Raw genomic sequence first — 27,848 nt, forward strand, 5'->3', positions numbered from 1 at the left:
GAATTGTGATACAGTGAAATAATCTGTCTGTAAACAATTGTTGGAAAAGCTGTATACAGTACCTGTAAAAAGTTTGGACACACCTTCTCATTCAAGGGTTTTTCTATACTTTTACTATTTTTTACATTGCAGAATAATAATGGACATCAAAACTATGAAATAACACATATATATCCACACTATGAGGTTTGAATAATACTGTGAAATTGTGAAAATTATAATAATGCCCTTTTAGTTTAAGAGCTGTTTAAAAAAACTGCCTGACATTTCAGTTTCTGTACCACCAGGCGGTTAATTGGTAAATAGAGCAATAAGAGAGGGAAAGGGGATACCTCATCAGTTGTACAACTGAATGCCTTCAACGGAAATGTGTCTTCTGCATTTAACCCAACACGCGAGTTCCAAACCTCTCTGCCAATAACAGCTAGTTTTCAGTTTTTCCCTGCCTACTCATACCACTCCCAGTCCTAAGAAAAATTCTTGCTTGAGAAATTGCTCTTTGCTACGAAGCGATTTTGTTTATTTTTGACAATTTTCATTGAAAACAGTCACACTAAAGGTACTTAATTGTTATGATTTGAAATTGAGATAAAAACAGCTGCATTAGACATTAACATCCATTGCTGCTTACGTGCCAAGCGTAGTTGTCACTCCGAAATAGGGTATAGCACCTGTTATTAAGGATGTTGTTTTGTTAACGGCACAAAATGTTGAATAGATCACTTTTTTTTAACTTCACTTTGTTTTGACATTCACTTTTGCACTCATAACCACACACACAAAATGGGGTTAAGTGACGAATGCTAATGATCAGTTATGAAAGCTTATAGTTTGAACATTTTTATTGCACTAATGCTAAAGGTCAGAAATATGACCTACAGATGTAGGATATTAATTTGATCTATATTTTGTTGCGGAGAATGCTCATGCACTTGTACAATGCAAACTTGTACTGTGTTTGAGTTTTAAAAGAGCTTCTAAAGTTTGTCATTTCCACTTTGAAATTTCAGACTTGATTTGCCCTAACGGAAAATGTATCAACCCCCACCCTCCCCCCAAAATCCCTTAATTAAAATCCACGTAATAATTCACATTTCCTGTTGCTGCACTTTTTTCCCCTGCTGTAGCAAACTGGCTCAAATTAAGATCCTACATCTGTAGATTATTATCAGAAAATAGCCTTTTGACTAGCATCCAACGCATATCTAAATATAGTAGAAGAGAGAGCTTAGACTCAGCAATGACACCTGTTATTAGTTCATTGGCATGTTAGGCGTTTTCTAATAAATGTGTTTGGTTGACTGCACAGACGAAAATAGTTCTCCGTTCTCCAGCTGTCTAGAGGGCCATTTTGTTTGGCCATAAAACTGATATAGCATTTCCACACTAAGTCCTCAAGACGTGTGTTCACTATACATTCCCCTATTATAACCTGTAGGCTACAGTACACTTCTTTGGCTGCTCTGAACACTGAGTGTGACACATTAACACAATTTGTCGAGTGTATATCTACAAACTCCTTCTGGAATATACACTGAGTGTACAAAACATTAGGACATGGTCTTTCCATGACATAGACTGGCCAGGTGAATCCAGGTGAAAGCTATTATCCCTTATTGATGCTCCTTCAATCCACTTCAATCAGTGTAGATGAAGGGCAGGAGACAGGTTAAAGAAGGATTTTTAAGCCTCAAGACAATAATGACTGATTATGATTGTGTATGTGTGCCATTCAGAGAGTGAATGGGCAAGACAAAAGATTTACAGTAAGTGCCTTTGAACGGGGTGCGGTAGTAGGTGCCAGGCACACCGGTTTGAGTGTGTGAAGAACTGCAAAGCTGCCCGGTTTTTCACGCTCAACAGTTCCCTGAGTGTAAGGACATCCCACCAACATGACACAACTTTTGTAAGCATTGGAGTCAACATGGGCCAGCATCCCGGTGGAACGCTTTCGACACCTTGTAGAGTCCATGCCCCGACGAATTGAGGCCGTTCTGAGGGCAAAAGGGGGGGGGGGTGCAACTCAATATTAGAGAGAAAATGCATGTTAAAGGTTTTCCAGGAGTTGTTGTTCTGCCAGTATTGTAGACATTTGAGATAATGTTGCTACTTTAGGTTTTATGAGAAATGTTACAGAGAATTCAGTAAGACATTAGAGGCCTCAGTCTCTCTCTTTCTCCATCTCTCTCCCCCTCCCTTTCTCTCTGTAGATATAGACCATCATCATTGTACTTGGTTAGTCTGCCATTAGGTGCAGTATGTTAGGAAACTGTCTCTGCATTTATGATATTACAGTCTTTTATGGTTTATACATAGATGTGTGAGTGCTGTTGTAAACGACACACAACCAGCTATAATTACAACACTATACCTCAACAGATGATGTACAATTATTAAATGGAGAGGCTTTCAATGTATTGGTTAGTTATTAAGTGTACTGGTACATATTGTGTCCGTGCTTGTTATTTCTCCTTTGAGCTGAAAAGCTTTTCAAGTGCACCACTTGGCAGTGGTGTAAAGTACTTAAGTAAAAAAAATACTTTAAAGTACTACTTACGTCGTTTTGGGGGGTATATTTACTTTACTATTTATATCTTTGCCAACTTTTCCTTTTACTTCATTACATTCCTAAAGAAAATAATGTACTTTTTACTCCATACATTTTCCCTGACACCCAAAAGTACTAGTTACTTGTTGACAGGAAAATGGTCGAATTCACACACGTATCAAGAGAACATCCCTGGTCATCCCTTGTTCTTCTGATCTGGTGGACTCACTTAACACAAATGCTTTGTTTGTAAATTATGTCTGAGTGTTGGAGTGTGCCCCTGGTTATCTGTTAATAAAAAAGATTGTGCCGTCTGGTTTGCTTACAATAAGGAACTTGAAATGGTTTATACTTTTTCTTTTACTTTTGATACTTAAGGACATTTTATCAATTCCATTTACTTTTGATACTTAAGTATATTTAAAACCAAATACTTTTATACTTATACTCAAGTAGTATTTGACCGGGTGACTTTCACTTTTACTTGAATCATTTTCTATTAAGGTATCTTTACTTTTACTCAAGTATGAAAATCAAGTACTTTTTCCACCACTGCCACTTGGTAAGTACATGTATGTATGCCTAAGGCATTACAGAGAGGAGTAGGCTAATCCATCCTTACTGAAGGCAGTCGACCAAAACAGCAGACAGATTTGACACTGGGAGGTTTTCAGATACAGTCAGATGTCTCCCTGGTCTCCCCACTACCACAGCTGTTCAGTACTAGCAGTCAGAGTATATGAAGCTCAAGCCAGGCTAATAGTCTGGATAGAAACATCAGTCACTCAGTCAATGCCATTGGGTCTGGTTGATTCTTGTTCAGATTGCTTCTCGTTACATCAAGTTGAAATGGAAATAGAAGAGAACCGCATACTAACCAAGAACTGCATTGTTCTTGTTTGATTGATAATCAAGTGCAACTTGGAGTCTGGTGGTCCAATCAGTCCTGCTTTAACAGTGTTTATGCAGTCTTTCTGTACAGGTTGCTGCCCTAGCTTTCTAATTCAGAGAATTGGAACATCCATTTTGCTATTTTATTTGACCACACAATTTAAAAAAATACATGCTTTTGCTGTTACGTAAATATAACAGTGTACGTTTGTTGGCATGAAATAATAAAAAATAAAAACTTACATCGTAACTCAACGGTGGTCTCTTACCAGATGTAAGCACAAACCAAACACAACAACAAAACTGTTTGATAGGCATGTGATATTCAGTTGGACCTAAGGCAAAGGATAGGAATGCTTACATCGATAAGATTGTAGCACGGGTTCCTTAGTCCCATAGGTCCAACTACAGATTGCCCTTTTTAAGTCTATCAAAAGCGTGCAAGTTTGAGCATGTGTCCATTAGGCCTATGGATATTTTTTTATCAGCATGAATTAAATTGAGCAATTAAAGCCTGAACTTTTATTCCAATAGGCTGGGATCCGCACTATGCAGCTGTCGCAAGAGCTCATTTTTCACTGGTCACTGGTTTCAAAAACAATGATTGATAGGCCGTTTAAACTTCCTGAATTCAACCATTATTGGGTTCAAATACACATTTAGATTTGTGAACAGCCGTCCACAACAACCACAATCCACAAGGCACAAATAGCTAAATGAGAGAGCAGAAGTGTGATTCACATCAATGCGCTATTTAGATATCAATAATAAGTGATATCCGTAATGCCATAGACAACACCACTGCTGTCATCCTTACCTCCAAGCGTTCAAATGGGATAATCTTTGGATGCCGGCAGCAGTCGCACCATTGGAAGACATAGCTTGGACTGTAGCCTACAAAAGCCTATTCCTGCTCTTTTCCTGAGATCCATCAAACTCATTTGCTGTGTCATCATAGTGGTCTCTGACTTGTGGTTAGACTCGCTCAGGTGGAACACACTTAAACTTGTGCCTTTTTTCGATGCTGATTTGAATGTCATTGAGAAAACAGAAGTGTCAAATGTTATTTTACGCAAACATCCTTTCTGAATTTAAAAGTAATCCTCAAAGTAATCATCTAGTTTTTCAAACGTTAATGTAATCTGATTACAATTTTGCTGGTAACGTAACAGATTACAGTTACAGTTTTTTAAATTTTTATCCCTTACATGTAACGGATTACATGTAATCCGTTACTCCCCAACCCTGGCTATCAATCAGACTAAATTGAATAAAGTACCTTGATCCCGTTGCTTGTTTAATCCAAATGACTGTAAAGTACAGGGTTTCAAAGGGCTTGACTCTGGAGAGACAAGTTAATAGTCTTTCCCTCCCATCCCAGCCTGCACTTTACCTAATCCAACATTATTACACAGAACGGAGAGCAATCAAGGGAAATTGATTACCTGCTCTGATTGCCGGTTTGACTGCCAGAATCTGCGTTCTTGGTGCTTTTAGCTGTAGAAATGTTTTGCCAAAGGGGCAGGTGAGCATGGCTTCAATCAGGACATGGGGCTAGATTCAATCAGATTCCTGCTAGCCGACACACTGCAGTGCTGTTTTTAATAACAGTTTTATAGGTGGAACTGCGTTAGAGCTGTGAAATCCACAAACGGGTGCAGGCATTATAGCCTACCTATCGTGGATATTTCATTGGCTGCACAGATTTGCATTGGTAAGAAATCGAACACTGGATTGTGTGATGTAATCTACATCTCAATTAGGCTGATAGAATTCCTCATTATTTTATTTAATGATTTTCAGTTTGAGGGTCGTTATTTATGTATAGCCTACACTTTCTCGTTCTTAACTTCTAACGCGAGTGGGATGGTTGTGGCTTCGTGGCAATGATCACACGAGTGTCCACTCACAGATGTGAGAGCTCCAACGAAGCGTTTTCCACTCACAGATGTGAGAGCTCCAACGAAGTGTTGTCCACTCACAGATGTGAGAGCTCCAACGAAGCGTTGTCCACTCACAGATGTGAGAGCTCCAACGAAGTGTTGTCCACTCACAGATGTGAGAGCTCCAACGAAGCGTTGTCCACTCACAGATGTGAGAGCTCCAACGAAGTGTTGTCCACTCACAGATGTGAGAGCTCCAATGGGTTAGTGCTGAACTGATTGAATCTAAACCATGGTTTGTTATAGGAATCTATAACACAGTTTATCTATAGTTTTCACTTGAGGGGGGTTGGATGGAGGATTGTTTGTGAGCGTGGCCATTTACGATAATTTGTCAGTTCACATTGACCAATAAGATTACATGATGATTAGCTTATATTTATAGCCTCAATTGAACTTGGATTGCACTTGAGTTTGTAAGGTGTCCTCCTATTCTTATTGGCATATTTTCCATAGGTTATTAATTAAGACTAATTGATCCGAATGGTCAATGCTAACGGTAGCTGTTTGTTAGTTCTAGGGAAATAGCTGTCCTGCTCCAGAAATACACTACATATACAAAAGTATGTGGACACCCCTTCAAATTACTGGATTAATTTATTTCAGCCAAACCCATTGCTGACAGGTGTACAAAATCGAGCACACAGCCATGCAATCGCCATAGACAAACATTGGCAGTAGAATGGCCTTACTGAAGAGTGACTTTCAATGTGGCACTGTCATAGGATGCCACCTTTCCAACAAGTCAATTCTTCAAATTTCTGCCCTGCTAGTGCAGCCCCGGACAACTGTAAGTGCTGTTATTGTGAAGTGGAAACGTCTAGGAGCAAGAATGGCTCAGCCGTGAAGTGGTAGGCCACACAAGCTCACAGAACGTGACCTCTGAGTGCTCATAAAGTAGCGCATAAAAATTGTCTGTCCTCGGTTGCATCACTCACTATCGAGTACCAAACTGCCTCTGGAAGGAACATCAGAACATGAACTGTTTATCGGGAGCTTCATGAAATGGGTTTCCATGTCTGAGCAGCCACACACAAGCCTAAGATCACCAGGGGTAATGTCAAGTGCCAGCTGGAGTGGTGTAAAGCTCACTACCATTGGAGCACTGGAAACGGGTTCTTTGGAGTCATGAATCACGCTTCACCATCTGGAAGTCCGACGGATGAATCTGGTTTTGGCGGATGCCAGGAGAACGCTACCTGCCCCAATGCATAGTGCCAACCGTCAAGTTTTGTGGAGGAGGATTAATGGTCTGGGGCTGTTTATCATGGTTCGGACTGGGCCCTTAGTTACAGTGAAGGGAAATCTTAAAGCTACAGCATACAATGACATTGTAGACAATTCTGTGCTTCCAACATTGTGGCAACCGTTTGGGGAAGGCCCATTCCTATTTCAGTATGACAATGCCGCCGTGGACCAAGTGGTTTGTCGAGATCGGAAATGGTTTGTCGAGATTGGTGTAGAAGAACTTGACTGGCCTGCACAGAGCTCTGCCCTCAACCCCATTGAACACCTTTGGGATGAATTCGAACTCCGCCTGCGAGCCAGTCCTAATCGCCCAACATCAGTGTCCGAGCTCACTCATGCTCATGTGGCTGAATGGAAGCAAGTCCCCGCAGCAATGTTCCAACATCTAATGGAAAGCCTTCCCAGAAGAACAGAGGCTGTTTTAGCAGCAACGGGGGGACCAACTCCATGTTAATGCTCATGATTGTGGAACAAGATATTTGACGAGCAAGTGTCCACATACTTTTGGTCATGTATTGTAACTTTTTAAGTCATACAGATAAGGGATGAACAAAAGCACTGCTTTACAGAAAGTTCCATGAGTTTGCTGGAGGACTGAGAGCTCAAGAGAGCAGGAAGGAGTGTTAAACCCAAGTTCCTCTAAAAAGGAAAGGTCACCACCAAGAGTTTCTCCTCCAGCCAGCTGTTGTCATCTCCTCTCTTTGTTTTCTTATCATCTCATTCCGTTTTATAAGGTATTAAATCATGATATGTGTTGAATACAAATTGAATCTGGGGGTTTTGGCATGCCGTCCTGAACGATGCGGATGATCGCCAAGGATAAAAGTACACATTGCCTTGAACTGGCAGTACATTTATTCAAGTTTACTTGAGATAAGAATTATAGCTTGTAGAATTTATAAAGAGCAACAATTTTTCACGAGTTGAAGTCCTGCTCATTGGGCGCCAATGCATTTCTCTCTGCAGGGGCTTCGGTTGGCTTGTTAGAAATAATGCCGCTACCTTTTCCCTTCCCATTGTTTTCTCCTTTCAACACAAACACCAATTATTTGTTTGCATGATTTACGAGTCTCTGCCCTTGTGGAAACCTCTCGGTCCTCCACTGGAACATCTCTAAAGAAAAAAAGCTACATTTGAATTAATCGGGGATTTGTCCTCAAGAAGACCTTTATCTGGCCAGCAGGAACTGCCTCCAAATGTCTCTCCACATCCACACAAAGCCTTGCTCAAAAGTGCCTCCAATGGGTATTAGTCCATTTGACGTCCTCGCTCCCCTTTGAAGGTTCAGAGAGAGCTTTAGTTTAGATCATGGAGTGCTGCTGGCGATGATTATGTTGGTGGAGCAGCTACGAGCAGCAGCTCCAGCAGTTCTGCCAGAAGTGCACAATGAAAGGGGCTGAGGCACCCACTGCTCGGTGGCTCTGTGCACCGCAGTATCCGGTTAAAAGTGTGCCATCTCTTTCAGCTCCACAGTGGCAGCCGCTGCAGAAAAAAAACGCACCCCGAGGTCTCTGATCAGACATGTTGGCGTCGCGTTCTTGTTTGTTATTATGAGGAAACTGGCAAACTCCAGAGTTTGTTCGTATTTAGTGAAATACTGATTTGTCATAGTGGTAACTCACATTGACACCATGAAGAATTCAAAGGGGCTAGGATCAATGAGTCATAGGCTTATGAGCATTGAAAATGTAAGCGTATGCTTACAAAAACAGACAAACTTACGATGAATCAGATCACAAGGCTCTACTTCCCTGCAACAATATTTTTTCTATTGACACAATCTGTTAGGAGGATTTTTTTTAAATGAACAGTTTGGTTAATTGTGTCTGTTCTTTTTACTTTTCAATGCTGCCTTACTCAAGCAGACTCACAATTACAGTGTTCAAGAGCGTACTCATGTTTGTATGTGTCATGTCCTCTGGGCTTTTGAAAGAGGAGTGTAGGCTTTATGCATAAACACTTTGACCACAAAAGTCCCAATCCTGAAGACGCCCACTAAATTGATGGTTGCCTCTCCTTTAAAGACCTTGAATGGACAAGATTGCCTGGCTGTCATTCTCACTGTTTCCGCAGTAACAGATTGCCTCTTTAGGTCAAGGTTTGGGGAGGCAGCCGCCAGTCATGAGCTTGTTTGAGGTGATTTTATTACATTTCAGAGATGTCACAACATTCAGGAGGTTGTTCTGTGTCATCTGAAAGGTTCCCGGTTTAATGACCTTTTTGCACATTGAGGAAAGTAATTGGCAGCTAGTGCTAAAAGCAGAACTCAGTGCTGCGAGCGCTTTCCACTGATTATGCTTTAATGATTCAAATTACGGAAACATAATTGCCTCGACAACACTTGGGCCTGTAACATCAGCGGTCCAAATGTCATGTCTGAACGTGGCAGGATGCCGTGGGTGGAGAGACAGAAGGGGGTCAGTTGGTATGGTAGTAGAGTCATTCAAAGAGCTCTGAATTACTGGTGTTCAAGGAAATATAAACATCTCTGTTTTAACCGGTTGTAACGTTATACCTCACTGTGATTTGTTATTGATTTGACTATGGAGTACGTCAAAGTGTGGTGCTCTACTTGATAGCAGACTAACCCAGACTAACCCAAAGGCTGTTTCGACTGATCGTATACGAAAAGGACTTTCACAAAAAAAACTGCTACTAGGAAAAATAACCGATAGAAGGATATTATTTTGTAGGAAGGTCAACATTCCTGGCATGATGCGCCTGTATTTTTACATGAATAGCAAGTATACTGAACAAAAATATAAACACAACATGCAAAGATTTTACTGAGTTACAGTTCATATAAGGAAATCAGTCAATTGAAATACATGCATTAGGCCCTAATCTATGGATTTCCCATGACTGGGAATACAGATATGCATCTGTTAAAATAAATAGACCTCATAATGGGCCAATTGTGTTCGTTGTCCATAGCTTATGCCTGCCCATACCATAACCCCACCGCCACCATGGGGCACTCTGTTCACAACTTTGCCATCAGTAAACCGCTCACCCACACAATGCTATGCACTTGGCCGGCTGTACCTACTGCCAAATTCTCTAAAATGACGTTGGAGGCGGCTTATGGTAGAGAAATGAACATGACATTTTCTGGCAACAGCTCTGGTGGACATTCCTGCAGTCAGTATGCCAAATGCACACTCCCTCAAAACTTGAGACATCTGTGGTTGTGTGGCAAAACTGCACACTTTAGAGTTGCCTTTTATTGTTCCCAGCACAAGGTGCACTAGTGTAATGATCATGCTGTTTAATCAGCTTCTTGATATGCCACGCCTGGATTATCTTGGCAAAGGAGAAATGCTTACTAACCGAGATGTAAACAAATTTGTTCCCAAAGTTTTTGAGAAATAAGCTTTTTGTGTGTATGGAACATTTCTTGAATCTTTTAATTCAGCCCGTGAAACATGGAACCGACACTTTACATGTTGCGTTTATATTTTTGTTCAATGTAGTTTGAGACATTACACAATGCAGGTGTTAGACAATTTTGGCTGGGAATACCTGTCATCCTTTCTCTTTCAACTGGAAGGCTCATTTCATGCATAGTACCTTGAAATGGTTGTACGTGTGTGCATGCATGTGCCAGGCAGAGTGCGATAGTGAGAATCTTAATCGGCTACCAAGCTAATTGTGTTCTATTTTGTGTGTGTGTTTCTCTCTCTCTCTGTCCACCATTTTCAGCTGAAGATGAGTCATGGCTAGATTAAAAGGCTGTGGCTTGAAAGTAAACACATTGATCAGGACATCTGTGACACTGGCGGTACGGCTGGGTTTCTTTACACTTCTCTGAGGTTAACCATTCTGGGACTTTGATCATCGCTACCTCCCTGGGTGGTTTGGCTCGTCAGGAATCCAGGAAAAGCCTGAAGCTGACTGTCAGGTTATATTATCACATGGATTTGTGATACAACAAGCTTCTTCTAATTATGTTGTAGTTTCTCATGCTTTGAAGTTGTATTATCAAAGTTGAAGCATAGGTCAATGTATTTGCGTGATACGTGTGTATTTGTGTGATACATCTGTTTTTCACTTTTTCTAGGATCACTTGGTCTTTGGGATATAATAAGCTGACTCAAAATGTGACTATGTTGACGAGGTTGTAAAGAAAAAATATTTACAATAATTTAAAGAAATTTGAAAATGCTCAAATAAAAAATGTGGGAAAGAAATTTTAAAAGGTGATACTACTTTTCTCAGCCTGTAGATGAAATCATTGATGTGATGTGTTTCTTGAAAGGCAAAATAAATGTTTTGGCAGAAGCTAAAGCTACGATTTGATCCCATTTAACCAGGAACAGCAAATTATTTCTCTAGGCTTCGTGTGTCAGATCGACCTCACACAATCCCTTGTACGTCGCTTTAGAATCCTGGGCAGCAAGGGAAAGAGTTTTTCAAAGAACTGCCCTTTCAAATATTGTTCCTTGAAGGCTGACCCATGACTAAGATTGCAATCCTTGCTGGGAGCTATAGCCACTATGTTGAAATGGTTTAGAGTTTAGACTCTTTATTCATTTGACTCATGAACCGCCTCGACTATTTCTGTTTAGAACGTGACAGGGTTATCTGTCTGGGAGCTGTTGTTTTCTCTCAAACTAATTTTTATCTGTGCGACTGGCCTGGTTTGGATTAATGCTCGAGTCCTCATTCAGCCAATCAGAGCATTGATATTTCCAGCCCGCTTCTTTGAGAAAAAGCTATTGGATTCCCTGTCACTTCAATCCTTCCCTTATCGAAAAACACATCTTCACTTTCTGTGGTCATTTGACTCATGCAATAACTCTGTATGGCTTCATTTAATGTTGTTTGGCAATAAAATAGCTATGTTGTCAGATGTCATTAAAGGGACAGGCTGTACTGGCCAAAGAGAGGGAATCTAGAGAAGAGTATAAAGCATCAGCTAAGGGACGTTGCATGGTCAGTATCAGTATAAAAACAGACCTTTTGGGGGGAGAATCCAGAGGCACACTGATGTATTGATTATTCCTCTGTCATATTTGACAACAAATAGAACATGTTTTCCACGTTGTCAAGTATCAAACTGCATGGCAACTACAAGTTTGACTCACCTTTGACGACAACGCGTCTTATTTTAGGTGACATGGGAATGCGATAGAACATATTTATTATACCTGAGAGTGGTATATGGAAATATGCAGTATATGTGCCTTTGTAAGCGTTGAGCTACTTGTTCAACTTCTACAATTAAATGTTTCTGTATGACTCTCTATGTATTTTGCCCCATTCATCATTTAAAAGTCATTGATGAATAGTTTCTAGCAAAGATATGCGTACACAACACCTCGCCTCCATCCACCCACAGTTTTGAAATTCACAATGATGTCTGTATGCCCTCTCTGTGCACTCAGATTGATTACAGTTGAATTGCTGACCAATGAGAAAATGGAGTGCACCTCGCTTTCTTAATTTGTCAGAGCAGTTTTATCTGAGTAATACGTTCCCTGTTTTATTTGTTTAGGTGCAGAGTAAATCAGAATTGAGAGGTAGAAGGCCGATTAAACATTACAGTCAGATGACAAACGTTTGGCTTTCTTTGAACATCAGTCAAAGTCATGCACCTAGCGTTTCAGTTAATTGAATCTTTTGGTGGGTAATGGATTGGGTTGAGGTACAGAAACACTTTTCCATTTGAAGTTGCTTCTCAACTTCCCTTGTCTTGTTGAATTAACATTGCAATACTTTTGAATTCAAACTTTTGCATTCAACTATACTTAAAAAAATGGACATATAGCCTATTCCACAGCAACAAACGTATTGTAAAGAATTATGTTCATGCCACAGCCGTTTGCGTAATGTTGTTGATAATTGCTCATGTCTACATTTGACATGTAGACACAATTTAGTAGTATTTGAATATTTCATAAACCATATACTTCATTCAATGTAATACTACACTGTGGTTCCTATTCTTGCCTTCGAAAATCCATTACACGGTTCTTAGGAAGACTCGAGCCCTACCAATGAAAATGCTTCTACTGATATTAGAAAAGTGTATGTCTGTTTTTACAACCACTATATCTGCTTTAGATGAAATGCTACTCTCCATGTTTTTACTACTGCATTAATAAACAATGACCAATGGCACTTTCTCTTGCAGTTCCGGCAAACATTTACAAAGTTTCGGAAGACATCACTGTGAACGAAGGCAGCAATGTGACATTGAGTTGTCTAGCCAATGGGAGGCCAGATCCATCAATCACCTGGCGACTGCTCAATCCATCAGGTAAGAGCCAATAAGCACCCAGCAGCATCTGACTCTTATCAAAGGCCAGCATTTTGTCATTGTTGCTTATCACCGTATATCTGTGTTCTCAGACATGAAGGGGAGGGATGGGGTTGGGAGTTGGGCGAGGGTTCCTGTGTTTAAAATGAAACGGGGTATTCGTCCTTGTTTCTCCATGTTTTCGGATTAATCTATGTGCAATCCTCCAGTCAATTCTTTAGGTTACGTTTACTTCAGGTATACAGGATGCTTATTATTTCTGAGAGCGGTAGAGAGAGAGCGAAAAGGAGAAAGAGAAAGATAGTAGACTTGAAGAGAGGGAGAATAATGATGTCCCGTTGCTTAATGTTGTTGTCTCCCTGTGGATGTGGTCAACACGGTTGGTTTGCCTCGTTCCCCAAAGGTAGTGATCATCTCATTGAGTTGTGCATGCCTGAAGAACACCTATACATTACCGAGACACACCTGCAGCTTCTCACACTCCCCTTTCATTCAAACACAGAACTGGATGATTTGACAATGCAATTTCTTTCGAGTGAAAGCCCTCTAACGGATAATAATGAAACCAATATGTTGTTGTGGTTGCTCTAAATCGAACCATTACAGCCAATTATCCCAGGAATTTTATTTTCCAATACTCCATTTTGAAATGTTCATGTTTTGCTATCAAACTGCAGCTCAAACCTTTGTAGTGCATACATTTTTTTCAACTTTTAGTGTAGCGCTGTATAGCCATTGATTATTTAAGAAGATAACTTATAAATGCCTAATGAGCTGAGTTTAACCGTTGGACCCTTTTAAAACCCCAAAATATAAGCTTGTCTTTCTCCATTGTTTGTCAACAAGGCATTTTGTAAGCAAACACTTTATAGCTTCGGAACCTGGTTAAAGCTATGATTTGGATCTCGTTTGACGGCTCTGTCTATGATTTTGATAGTGGTTACAAGCAGATCATTATTTTTATCGTTGGAATGTTTGCGTCTAATAAAAAAGCCAACCCAATGGAAAAGTAGAAAAACACACAGTCCCCACTTTTCCATCAGAGTCAAGATTGATATTATTCTTTCAGACTTGTCAGATTGACAGAGGAGTGCCTCTTCATTATTCTAGCAGAGTATAACAGAGAGCACAATTGAAACGTAACATGACTTAAAATGATGTATTGGATGAAAGAACTGTCATTTTCTATTTCAGCTCTCCCTGCATGGTCTGGGATCGCCACTATTCACTTCCCAGAGTTACAGACAGAAACCATGACATTAGTCTGTCTCCCTCCCAAATTCTAGCCCCTATTTTCCTTCCTGAAAAGATGCAGATACAGGGAAAATGCAGGCTTAGCAAAAGTATGTGCTATTTATTCTTATATTTGAGAGATTTCCACGTTGTACACACATTGGGGATTGGAAGTAAGAAAGTGTCAGCTATTGCATTTTATGCCAATAGTTGTATTCATTGAGGATGTGGGATGTTGTTGTCCCTGATATTGACTGGGAAGCAGAACATTGCCGGGCTTACTGTGTGTGGGGATGTGATCAATAGAGCAAGGCGTACAGCGTCCGTTCTCTCTGGGCCTGTGCTCTGCCTCAGTGTGTCTCCACCCCACCCAATGTTTATTTCTGAAGTGTATCTGTAAAGGTCACAGGCGGGGGCGGAGGGCACCACACTGAAATGCTGCGAAGAAAGTGGAACTCTTGGTAAAGCAAGGAATCTTTCAGTGCACGCTTCCCGGGCCACCAAAATGGAAGTCAGACAAGTATGAAATATACATGCCCTTTGGTGCTCTTCATATTACACGCTTTGGGCTATGGGAAGCCACTCACAGACATCAGTGGTACATGGCTTTTTGAGGGAAAAAGCTATGTTTTTGAGGGGTATGTTTAAGTATGCGAATAAGAGATCTCATTAAATGTGTGATCACTCACATCATTGGATAATTCAAGAGCTGAGCGCAGTTAATTCATGTTAAATTATGCATTTGATGTTCCCACCCTTGATATAATGCCTTTTGGCACTCATTTAATGCTGCAGGGGTATAGCCAGGATCAACCTCCGCTCTACTGATGAGAACTCACACACCTGGACAAGCCGGGATGATGGCTCGCCCCTCCCAACATCCAGACTTATTCTTGCACATTAATTATTCCTGCAAATCCCTTTACATCTTGTGGTGTACTTTGTTGAGAAGAAAATGTACTTGATACGATTGGGATGTGTTGTTGTCTCACCTAGCTATCTTAAGATGAATGCACTAATTGTATGTCACTCTTGATAAGAGTGTCTGCTAAATGACTAAAATGTCAAATGTACTGCACATTAGGAGACATCTAGTCAAACCAATTAACCATTATGCTCAGACCGGGATGTTAAAATCAGACTAGATTCAAATGTATTCTAAAACAACATCCTAGCTGTTAAATAAGGGTGTTCTCCCCATACTACTCTGAAACCAGCCATGCTCCAGGGTGGACTAGCCATAGGGCAAATACCAGATGGGCTGGTCCATCTTTAACACAGTGGGCTGTATTAATAGTTGCTGTTTTTTAACAAGATTATAATTATTTGGATAATCATGTGAGACTCGGGCCGGTGTGGCGGCCTTGAGGGAAACAATGGGCCGGGTGTTAGAGATTCCCTGATCTATTTCTGGTCAAAGTCTGTCCCTGCCATTCTCTGTACTATGAGTGACTTGGACTAGGTCTCAACAATACACCACTCATCCCTGTCCAGCACAGCTCAGCGTGCTACACACTCCAGTCCCCACCTCTGTCAGCCCTGAGATTAAAGTAGAGAACTTCCCAGAACTAGCCACACAATCCCAAGGTCCCTGACTTGCATGTTCATGGAAGGCTCACTACTCCTCTGTGCTCAGTGCAGGAAACAGGCAATGCCTTGCTGACATTCTCCAGGCTGTCCCTGAGAAGGCTGTGAACTGTGAGATGTGACAGGCCCTTGTCAGGGTGGCTCAGGTTCAGCCCTGGCAGCGGGTGTGACACATGTAGAGGGCTGCTCGTGGGAGGGGATTAAGTGCTCTCCCCAGGGATCAGAGACAGAGAGAGAGCGCCTCATCTGGCACTGCAGCTGATCCCGGACCTGTCCACTGTCACTGAAGGTTTATCCCATCCACACACACACACACACACACACACACCATTAGCACCACCCAGCCACACTGAGTAAAAAGAGGCACACTTGTTGTTGTGTGACTCTCTCCCATCATCACTCTCAGCTCCCCCTCCAGGCCTTTGTGACCACAATGTGGTGCATCATGGGATGTGCTAAGGGTGATGTGACCTGAGTGTCCTTGGTCAACACAAAGAGCGTGTCCCAAGGCCACCTTATTTGACCAATCCATAAAGACTCAGGAAATTAGAAGCCATGCTGGAATAATGTGTAGTCTACGATTCAATAAAATAGATTTGTTTATCTGATGCGCTGGTCAGCGTGATACGGCAAGCCTGCACTAATGGGAATAATATCTGTAAAATGGTTTTGAGCTTTTGGGTTTTTATCTAAGAGTGGTCTTTCACTGAAGTGAAAGTGTTTCCCTAAAGACCTCCATATATGTAAGCATGTGGTTGTTTTCATTGAGGTTGGCCCTCTAACTGCTGATGTGACCAACATAATGATGGAGATGGGGTGGTGCTTCAGCTCTGTCACTTGTTCATTATCTTCCCACTAAGAGTCTTAAAGAACAGGCTGGGGTAATTATGTATTGACCCCTCATCATCGAAATCAGACAATGGCCCGACAAAAAGATTGACTCCATGGGTTTGGGAAAGATAAAGCCGAGCGTTTGCCATTTGACAACACTTGGAAAGTAGCGGAGACAAAAGAAAATAAATGTTGCAGAGCCATTTTGGACCCTTCTCCCCAAGTTCTCCTCAAATCAACTGCTTAGCATAAATTAGTATTCACAAAATAAATCTAACATTTCGCATAGTGGTAAATGATGCTCATGAATAATGCATGGTCATGCAAATGAGTATTTAGTTGCCAACTGCAGTTGCGCTGCTACCTGATGCTGAGTCTCTCCTCACTGGTGGTTTGTGCTTTGCTCACTATAGTGTCTCAAATCTTCCTTCTAATTCCCTTATGAAAGGTCTGTCCAAAACACTGGCTCACCAACAGATGCTCGCACACACACACACACACATACACACACCACACACACACACACAGTTGAACTACCCTGTTCAAGGGAAGATGTCATCAGAAGTATAAGGACTCTTTCGGCTAGGTGGGCATTCCGTGCTGCAGTACGAGGCTCAAACGTGAGTGGAATTTCTGTGATTCCATGGTAATGTGACCAGGATTAGAGTTGACCTACCCAGTCCCATCTGATTCATTCTGAGAGGAGTTATATGCTGCTGCAGGCTCTCAGCTCCCTCCTGGCAGCGGACTCTGTGTGTGTCTGGGGGAGTGGTTGGGAGGTGGTAGTGGGTTGGGGGACACAGGAGGTTGGTGGCACCTTAATTGGGGAGGATGACTCATAGTAATGGCTTGAACGGAATAAACGGAATGGTCTCAAACACATGGCTGTGTTTGAATCCGTTCCGGTAATGCCATTCCAGTCATTATTATGAGCTGTCTTCCCCTCAGTAACCCTCTGTGGTTGGAAGCTCTCTCCTTCTCTGTTGTGCCTTCACCATAATGTCGTTGCTTTCCCAAGAATTGAAGGCAATTCAATTGTTGAGACAATCCCAATACGGTTCAATGCAAATAACCTTTCACCACACATTTATGAGTGTGAGGCTCACGGACCACTGCACTGTTATGTTGCTCCCCAATCCTGGTGCTAGATAGCCCTAGGGTCCTACGCCTCTTATTCAGTATTAGAATTTGTTGGAAGATAATTATATGCCTTGTCTTTCATTGTTGCTGGTGCACAGGCAACACGATAAATTCAAAGCATGGCACAAGCAAAATTGAGCTTTTCATCAAAGTAGAATTTTAAGTGGCATTTTCGTAGAGAAGTTTTTAAGTTCCGTTTTCATAATAAACACCGTTCATCATAAATGGGGGAGAGTCATGAAGTGGAAATGGTTTATTTAATTGTCATAGCTTGTCATGCGTTTGCGGCTTAGCAAGATAGATACGGGGCCGATCGAAAGTACATCCGGGCACAAAGCAAGTTCGAGACGTGCGGTGCTGAATGTCTTGGACCTTAAACGTTTTGCCTGTATTCACAATAAGCTGAAGTGAAGGGGGATGTTTAGCAATACTAGGCAGAGCTAGCCGCTCAACGGGATGGTCTTGGACACTTCTCCTAGGGGTCTGTCTGCGTCAAGGCAACATCATTGGCTTTGTTTTTAACTGAGTGAGCCCAGGACTGTAGGGGGAGAATGGTAGATAACACCTATTCCTGTCTTAAACTTGTATACCCAGTCAGAACAGGATACAGGCATAGACACACTCTCTCGCACACGCACACCTGTCTTCCGTTTTCTACAGTTCACACACAGCCACGAACAAAAGCATACACACCCACACAAACTATCGATGTCTGTGATTTGGGATTCCTCTCTTTCTTTCCCACTCAAGCTGATTTATTGCTCCGACATTCTAAGATGATTATGTGAAATAAGAAATGTGCACTCCATGCTCTCCCACCTCATTGGGCTTCTCGCTCACTCACTGGATTAGCATAGAGTTGTATGGCTGTGCCATCATGGGATTTTGAATGTGCTCCAAATCAATCACTTTTCCATTCCCCATGGGGCCCATGGAAAGCAGTGACGTATGCCTGCTGAATCCACACAGAGATAGAATAGCTATAGAAACAGGTTCTTTCCTGGTGAAGGTAAGCCTATTTCTCATCGTTACTTTGTTTCTGAGAGTTAATACTTGAAGTGTATGTAAAGAGATTCATGTTTATCAAGAGGCTGCTCAAGCCTCCTGGGCGACATTTTTTTTATCCAATAGAGTAATGAATTAAACAAAAACAATTGGGTCATATTCATAACACAGTTGTTTCTGGACCCTGCTGTGTTATTTACTTAATATTTCCAGTTCGCTTGTAGTAAATACGTTTCATTATTCTAATCATTTTGGTCACGCTTTATTTGAATAGTCTGTAGATCTGTAGATGGAAACCTGCTTGCTAAGGTTACAGTCAAGGTTAGGTTTAGAATAAGGGTAAGGGTTAAGGTTAGGGTTGAGGTTAGAGCTTGGGTAAGGGTTAGTCGATAGTATACATTTTACTGATAGTCTGTAGAGCAACTACAGATGGACTATCCAAACAAAGTGTTACCTAGATAGATTCTGTGAGTAAGCTACAGTACTGTAGATTGTAGCCAAGCCATTTTCTTCTTCTTCTCTCTCTCTCTCTCTAGCCCCTCAAGAAATATCTATTCAGGTGAAGTCCAACTGCCTTAACGATAAAACGATCAAGCAGCCACAATACATTTCCATGGCAACTGATTTCAAACTTACTTTTCCAATCATGGCATCCTTTGTCCACGATGAGCGTGTTTGACATGGCTGCTGTGGTCATGCTAGGAGGACCCTTTGATCTGATTGCTCTTTTCATAAGCATTGAACTACACAAGACAATATAATACCAACCAGAGAAACAGAGGCGTAGCCGTAGAGATCCTGCTAAATGACTAGTAAATGATGAGTATTCTAGTTCTATGGGTGGAGCAGAGAAAGAGCTTGATACATTGGGCATGCAGCTGTGAATGCTGTTGCGTTGCAGTTCGAGACTTGAAGTTGAGGTCGTTAGGTATGTTTACTGAGACCACATTTCCGGATTTAGCCACAAACAAATCTATGAGAATAACTTGAGTCTCTAATTGGAGAAATGTGATATGTCAATTGTGGTCTTTTTGTTTTGATATTTAAGACAAGGTAGGTGTGTGTTGTGAGGTTCTAAATAAACAGAGGTAAAACTCACGGACGATTAGTGAAGCTCAAACCAGGTTTATTCACCCGGTGGGTCACACAGCTGCATAAAGACCAAGACATATTTACACCAGCACTTGTATTTAAACCTTTGTCCTATGCGGAGTCTCCTCCTTTCACATCTGGTCAGCCAATGCATCTCTGTTGCTAGACAGGACTTTAGTGATGCCTGTTCTTTCTCACTTCATCTGACCTGACCTCGGCCCAAATTCCTCACTCCTCCCCAACTCACGGCTGTCCTGTTGACTTGTAACAGACTGTGGCCCTTCTCCTTTCCATAGGATACCTGATGTCTAACAATAACGTGTTCTGGCAGAATGTAAACGTTCTGCATTCCCCTCTCTCCCTCTGTGACATGGATGAGAATATTTTATATTTTTAAGTTTAGAAGTCAGAACCCATCACTGTTCACAAAGCAAATCAATTGTTTTGGAACAGCCTTCCATATTCAAGTTCCGGAGTTGTTACTTAATTTCACAGGGTAGAAGACCTTGCTCCCTGAGTGTCAGCTCAGTTGAGGCGTGCCCATTGTTTTATTTAGTCGGGTTCGGTGGCATTTGGAGGTTTAGCTGGGGGTTTTTTCAGACACTGTCTCTGTCTTCTACACATTTGAGGGGGTTGGGAAAAACATGTTGGTTATAAGGTTAAATATGTCTCAGGAGTCTTCATGCATTCACTGCAGGCTATTGTTCCTGTCAATCAATATCCATTTAGCAATGCCAAGAGAAATGTTGATACAGTACATTTGTGAACAGCTTTAGTCAATGTTACCCCATGGTACCTTCGTCAATGCTATCCCATGGCACTGTATGTAGCAATTGGACCGGTATCTAATCATCCCAAGACAGCACTGCGGAGTCCGCTTCTTATCCACAAGCTTGGCATTCTCCTCATCCTGATCACAACTAGATCTGTCCATATTCTGAGTAGATAGGCTAAATGAGGGAAACTCGGGAGACATACGTGAATAATTAAGGGAACTGCTGTCTCAGGTTTGTCTATTTGATGCTCCATTTGATACAAACATTTGGTCCGACATTACTCAGGCTTATTGGAAGTATCAGAGCTGCATTGAACAGTGTTCTGCTTTACCTGGAAGCTATTCTGTTCTCCCTTTGTCCTCCATTCACCCTCTCTCTCTCTCTCTCTCTCTGTGTCTCCCCACAGCCGATTCTCTAGATGGGGAGGAGTACCTGGATATATCGGGGATCATGAGGAACCAGGCGGGCCGCTACGAATGCAAAGCCAGCAATGACGTGGCCACACCGGATGTCAAATACGTCAATGTTGTCGTCAACTGTAGGTTCATTTTGGGGGATGACTCCTGTTTCTCCTGGCCTTACGTTTTTTTTTTACAACACCCAGTTGCTTTTACTACATTGAGATCCAAGATATGTCTTTCATTAATTGATGATTGGTTTTATGCAGAGAGGGAAAAAATATAACCAAGATGAACTATTGTGATTGGATCCTCAGATCCTCCCGCCATCAAGAATGCCAAGAGCTCTGAAACCCAGGTGGGCCGAATGGGGGTTCTTCAGTGTGACGCGGCCGCAGTGCCCAAACCAGAGTTTGAGTGGTACAGAGATGACAAGAGGTAAGCATTATGATGTTGTTTAGTACATATCCTTTCGTCATAATGGGGGAAGAACCTGCTCTATCATCAAAGGAGGCTGGTGGGAGGAGCTATAGGAGGATGGGCACATTGTTATGGCTGGAATGGAATAAATGGAATGGTATCAAACATATGGAAACCACGTTTGACTCCGTTCCATTTATTCCATTCCAGCCATTACAATGAACCTGTACTTCTATAGCTCCTCCCACCAGACTCCTCTGCCTATCATGTGAAAATGTAAAAGTTGTCTAGGGAACCATTTTCGCACCTGTGACAGAGAGGACACTTTCATAGAGGAGAACTGTAGGTGAACATTTGTATGTGATCATAGTCCAACTAAGCAATGACAGCCATGTTCCTTTCTCTTAGCACTAGTCGTGTAATAACCTCTGAGATTGCTTCACTGTAACATATTCAGTGGCTATGCAAAGCAGAAAAGTAATTTATGGTAATATTCATGAAAATAAAATAACACACACTAAACAGTCTTTGTAAGCTCTAAGTCAAGTCGATGATTGTGATTTTAAAAAAAGTAAACTGAGGAGCAAAAGTTGTCTAGATACTAGAATTGATGATTGTTCAGATATTTCCATTGTTCAGTACCATGATCTGATAACAACGGATCAGAGGGGATTTGGTCAAGTGTGAAACGCTCTATCTGGAAATTGATCCTTGATTACGATACGGTTTTGGAAATATTTAACACTCAACTATTGGGGTGGCAGGTAGCCAAGTGGTACGTTAGAGCATTGGACTAGTAACCGAGAGGTTGCAAGATCAAATCCCCGAGCTGACAAGGTAAAAATCTGTCATTCTGCCCCTGGACAAGGCAGTTAACCCACTGTTCCTAGGCTGTCATTGAAAATAAGAATTTGTTCTTAATTGACTTGCCTAGTGAAATAAAGGCAAAAGAAAACTTCATTATCATCCCTATTTTTTTTTTTTTTACAAATGCAGAACATACATTTATACTGCACAGTTTTATCAGACACCCCCGAAGATGGGCACGAATCCTGTGTAGGTCTTACGCCTGTTATCAATGTCAATTTTTTTTTTTTTATGTAATAAATCATTTTGGCTGTAACCCTCCAAATTGTCATTCATTCACAAACCTTTTTAATTTTCACATGTACTAGGAGACTAAGTGTTTTCTTTCTTGGGCTTCAGGAATGTGACTGAAAAAGTGCCCAGGTCTTGAAAACTAACAAAATAAACTGATTGAAAGTATTCGGAGTATATCGACAAAACAAAGGCCGCGGTCAAGGCTACGACAGCGCCAGTGCAATGTGTGGCGCTTACTCAGGTGTTCAAAAGCGCGTATCAGACCCGAGAGCCTTAGGTAATTCTTTATGATTTTTAGTTTAGAAAACCATCTCTCCGCAGAAGCGACAGTTACAGGGATGGTTAAAAATAGCTTGATTGCCGTAGCAACATCAGGGAAACTGGGCAGAAGCCGGGAGTGGTGCTTCAAATGCATCAGTTCAGCAACATCTTTAATTCAGCCTCTCGTTCACCTTAATTCCCGGCCTCAACAACTTACGGAAAGAGATTAACTATATAGGAAGCTCTGGGGGCAGGTTGTCTGAATGCTGGACAGCTAAAACATTGGTAGATGCAAACAGGTTATCATATTTAGCAGACAACAGTTCTTGAATTTTAGTTCATACTGGTGAACTGTCGTTTGAGTTGTGTGGTTGTAATATCAACAGTCCCTTATCTCTGGTATATGTATATTGGCATTCATCATTCAAGACTAAATGTTGTGCAGTGCGATGGACACCTGCTCTTTCATTGACATAGACTGACCAGGTGGAAGCTATGATACCTTATTGATATCACTTGTTAAATCTACTTCAATCAGTGTAGATGAAGGGGTTAAATAATGTTTTTTAAGCCTTGAGACAATTGATTCATGGATTGTGCATGTGGGTGAATGTTGAAGACAAAAGATTTAAGTGCCTTTGAAAGGGGTGTGGTAGTAGGTGCCAGGCTCATCGGTTCATGTCCAGAACTGCAATGCTGCTGGGCTTTTCATGCTCAACAGTTTCCCATGTGTATCAAGAATGCTACACCACCCAAAGGACATCCAGCCAGCTTGACACAACTGTGGGAAGCATTGGAGTCTCGACCCCGCCCTGTGCAACTGGGTCCTGGACTTTCTGACGAGCCGCCCCCAGGTGGTGAAGGAAGGAAACAACATCTCCACCCCGCTGATCCTCAACACTGGGGCCCCACAAGGGTGTGTTCTCAGCCCTCTCCTGTACTCCCTTTTCACCCATGACTGCGTGGCCATGCACGCTTCTAACTCAATCATCAAGATTGCAGACGACACTACAGTGTTAGGCTAGTTTACCAACAACAACGAGACAGCCTACAAGGAGAAGGTAAGAGCCCTCGGAGTGTGCTGTCAGGAAAATAACCTCACACTCAACGTCAACAAAACAAAGGAGATGATCGTGGACTTCAGGAAACCCCCCCATCCATCCACATCGACAGGACAGTAGTGGAGAATGTGGAAAGTTTTAAGTTCCTCAGTATGGTGAAGGAGTGGTGGCCACCTCAGGAGGCCACCTCAGGAGGCTGAAGAAATTTGGCTTGTCATCTATAACACTCACAAACTTTTCCAGATGCACAATCGAGAGCATCCTGTTGGGATATATCACCGACTGGTACGGCAATTGCACCGCCCTCAACCGCAAGACTCTCCAGAGGGTGGTGCGGTCTGCACAACACATCACCGGGGGCAAACTACCTGCCCTCCAGGACACCTACAGAACCCGATGTCACAGGAAGGTCATAAAGATCATTAAGGACAACAACCACCCAAGCCACTGCCTGTTCACCCCACTGTCATCCAGAAGGCGAGGTCAGTACAGGTGCATCAAAGCTGGGACCGAGAGACTGAAAAACAGCTTCTATCTCAAGGCCATCAGATTGTTAAACAGCCATCACTAACATAGAGAGACTGCTGCCATCATACAGACTCGAAATCTCTGGCCACTTAAATAAACAGACTTAATAAAGATATCACTAGTCACTTTAAATAACGCCACTTTAATCATGTTTACATATCCTACATTACTCATCTCATGTATATACTGTATTCTACACCATCTACAGCATCTTGCCTATGCCGCACGCCATCGCTCATCCATATATTTATGTGTACATATTCTTATTCATCCCTTTACGTTTGTGTGTGTAAGGTAGTTGTTGTGAATTTGTCAGATTACTTGTTAGATTTTACTGCATAGTCGGAACTAGAAGCACAAGCATTTCGCTACACTTGCATTAACATCTGCTAACCATGTGTATGTGACCAATACAATTTGATTTGATTTGAGTCTACATGGGCCAGCATCCCTGTGGAACACTTTTGACATCTTGTAGAGTCAATGCCCCAACAAACTGAGCCTGTACCGAGGGAGTAAAGGGGTTGCAACTCAATATTAGGAAGATGTTCTTCATGTTTTGTGCACTTTGTGACATAGTGTATTATGCACAATCTGGAGTGGCAAAACTCAGTATAGAACACAGTCGGGCCATAACATGGACCTACAGGCCATGGTGAAAACACGCGAGACTCTCAAGTTGGATTTAATTTGATTTAGGCCTAATTTAATTTTCCTTGAATATTGCAGCCCATTTGTGTAGGCTATTTGCCAGACAAAACCCGCTAAGTTCAACAAAAAATAGTAGCTGAAATTATCCTCAAACCGACAACGTTTTCCCCCATTGTTAGGCTATTTGATGTGTAATTTTGATTAAAAGTTTATAAATAGCACCTAGATCGCACCTAACTCGCAGCTATAGATATTAGACTGCATAATGAAACAATTGTTTTGAGGGGGGACTTATAAGGTCCCTCCAAGGTCCTAAACTATATCTTAACCGCCATCGATAAGAAACATTACTGTGCAGCCGTATTCATTGATCTGGCCAAGGCATTCGACTCTGTCAATCACCACATCCTCATCGGCAGACTCGACAGCCTTGGTTTCTCAAATGATTGCCTCGCCTGGTTCACCAACTACTTCTCTGATAGAGTTCAGTGCGTCAAATCGGAGGGTCTGCTGTCCGGACCTCTTGCAGTCTCTATGGGGGTGCCACAGGGTTCAATTCTTGGACCGATTCTCTTCTATGTATACATCAATGATGTCGCTCTTGCTGCTGGTGAGTCTCTGATCCACCTCTACGCAGACGACACCATTCTGTATACTTCTGGCCCTTCTTTGGACACTGTGTTAACAACCCTCCAGGCAAGCTTCAATGCCATACAACTCTCCTTCTGTGGCCTCCAATTGCTCTTAAATACAAGTAAAACTAAATGCATGCTCTTCAACCGATCGCTGCCTGCACCTGCCCGCCTGTCCAACATCACTACTCTGGACGGCTCTGACTTAGAATACGTGGACAACTACAAATACCTAGGTGTCTGGTTAGACTGTAAAATCTCCTTCCAGACCCACGTCAAACATCTCCAATCCAAAGTTAAATCTAGAATTGGCTTCCTATTTCGCAACAAAGCATCCTTCACTCATGCTGCCAAACATACCCTTGTAAAACTGACCATCCTACCAATCCTCGACTTTGGCGATGTCATTTACAAAATAGCCTCCAATACCCTACTCAACAAATTGGATCACAGTGCAATCCGTTTTGTCACCAAAGCCCCATATACTACCCACCATTGCGACCTGTACGCTCTCGTTGGCTGGCCCTCGCTTCATACTCATCGCCAAACCCACTGGCTCCATGTCATCTACAAGACCCTGCTAGGTAAAGTCCCCGCTTATCTCAGCTCGCTGGTCACCATAGCATCACCCACCTGTAGCACGCGCTCCAGCAGGTATATCTCTCTGGTCACCCCCAAAACCAATTCTTTCTTTGGCAGCCTCTCCTTCCAGTTCTCTGCTGCCAATGACTGGAACGAACTACAAAAATCTCTGAAACTGGAAACACTTATCTCCCTCACTAGCTTTAAGCACCAACTGCCAGAGCAGCTCACAGATTACTGCACCTGTACATAGCCCACCTATAATTTAGCCCAAACAACTACCTCTTTCCCTACTGTATTTATTTATTTTATTTATTTATTTATTTTGCTCCTTTGCACCCCATTATTTTTATTTCTACTTTGCACATTCTTCCACTGCAAATCTACCATTCCAGTGTTTTACTTGCTATATTTTATTTACTTTGCCACCAGGCCTTTTTTTGCCTTTACCTCCCTTCTCACCTCATTTGCTCACATCATATATAGACTTGTTTATACTGTATTATTGACTGTATGTTTGTTTTACTCCATGTGTAACTCTGTGTCGTTGTATGTGTCGAACTGCTTTGCTTTATCTTGGCCAGGTCGCAATTGTAAATGAGAACTTGTTCTCAACTTGCCTACCTGGTTAAATAAAGGTGAAATAAAAAATGCATTATTTGGCATTAATAGACTGGTTTTACGCACAACTTTTTATACAGGCTGGAAGAGAGAGCGATGGCAGCTTAGTTCAGGCAGGTTCAGGTAGCCTGTCCAGGACAGCTGTATATTCGACAACAAAAAAATCAGTTGGTGTTCTCTTGTATCGAATATGTATTTGACAATCTGCTTTGTTGGAATTTCCACCTTTTAATTACTGAACAAGTAATTACATTATACCACAAGCCAGCAGTCTAAATGGCAGCATTGTGACACCGTGTATCGTTTTGTGAAATGTTAGGCTTAACCTGAGAAAATGACGACCAAACAGGGCTTCCAATAAACATTTATCTATTAGCTAAAGCAAAGCCATGCCCTGGCACCATAGAAAGCCTGCCGTCGGTTCGATAGGCATGCAGCCGCATAGACATGTTGCAATTTCAGCACCATGGACAGCGAACGGTTGTCTACTTTGTGAGTGGCTGTCTGGCTGACATTCGATTATTACAACGCCAACAACCTACACATCTCAAGGAACCATGGAACCTTGTGGGTTACAATCTTACTGTAGTTGTTTTGCTCCCCTGAACTCCTGGCTTGGTTATTTCTTGAGATAAATCCACATCTCACATGCCATCTGTTTTTGCGGATCCAGCGATATGCCACAATCCAAAATGAAAGATAAGCACCATATCATTTCCAGATTTGCTGTGCTTATCTTTTCATTTAGGGTTGAGTAATATAGCTGGATCTACACAGCCAATGGCATGGGATGTGGACTCGTGTTGACATTTGAGGTCAGAAAACATCTGCCACACTCTGAATTGAAACTCTGAAATCCCTTTAAGTTCCCTTCCTTACCTCTGCATGATGTACAGTGTTATTATTTTATCTCCTTCAACAACTTGCTTAATGTAATACAATACCATCATATCAAATCATGCTCGGCCAGCTGATTTTATGTCTTGTCTTTAACCATGAACTTAATGTACCTTATCAAGCATATTTACTTCCACATT

At 41.9% G+C, this 27,848-nt stretch overlaps 1 protein-coding gene across 4 annotated transcripts in view; it reads left to right on the forward strand.

Annotated features, from left to right (window-relative positions):
- The window catches only part of LOC112265192 (limbic system-associated membrane protein), a 1,166,314-nt gene that overhangs the window by 1,129,901 nt on the left and 8,565 nt on the right, over window positions 1-27,848 (forward strand). For all 4 annotated transcript variants that reach the window (XM_024442285.2, XM_024442287.2, XM_024442286.2 and 1 more), the window contains 3 exons: window positions 12,767-12,892; window positions 20,963-21,094; window positions 21,272-21,392. In XM_024442285.2, the coding sequence (XP_024298053.1) occupies window positions 12,767-12,892; window positions 20,963-21,094; window positions 21,272-21,392 (379 nt within the window). The remainder of the gene's footprint in view (window positions 1-12,766; window positions 12,893-20,962; window positions 21,095-21,271; window positions 21,393-27,848) is intronic.

This window comes from Oncorhynchus tshawytscha, linkage group LG13 (genome assembly GCF_018296145.1).
Source record: "Oncorhynchus tshawytscha isolate Ot180627B linkage group LG13, Otsh_v2.0, whole genome shotgun sequence".
NCBI classification, from domain to species: domain Eukaryota; kingdom Metazoa; phylum Chordata; class Actinopteri; order Salmoniformes; family Salmonidae; genus Oncorhynchus; species Oncorhynchus tshawytscha.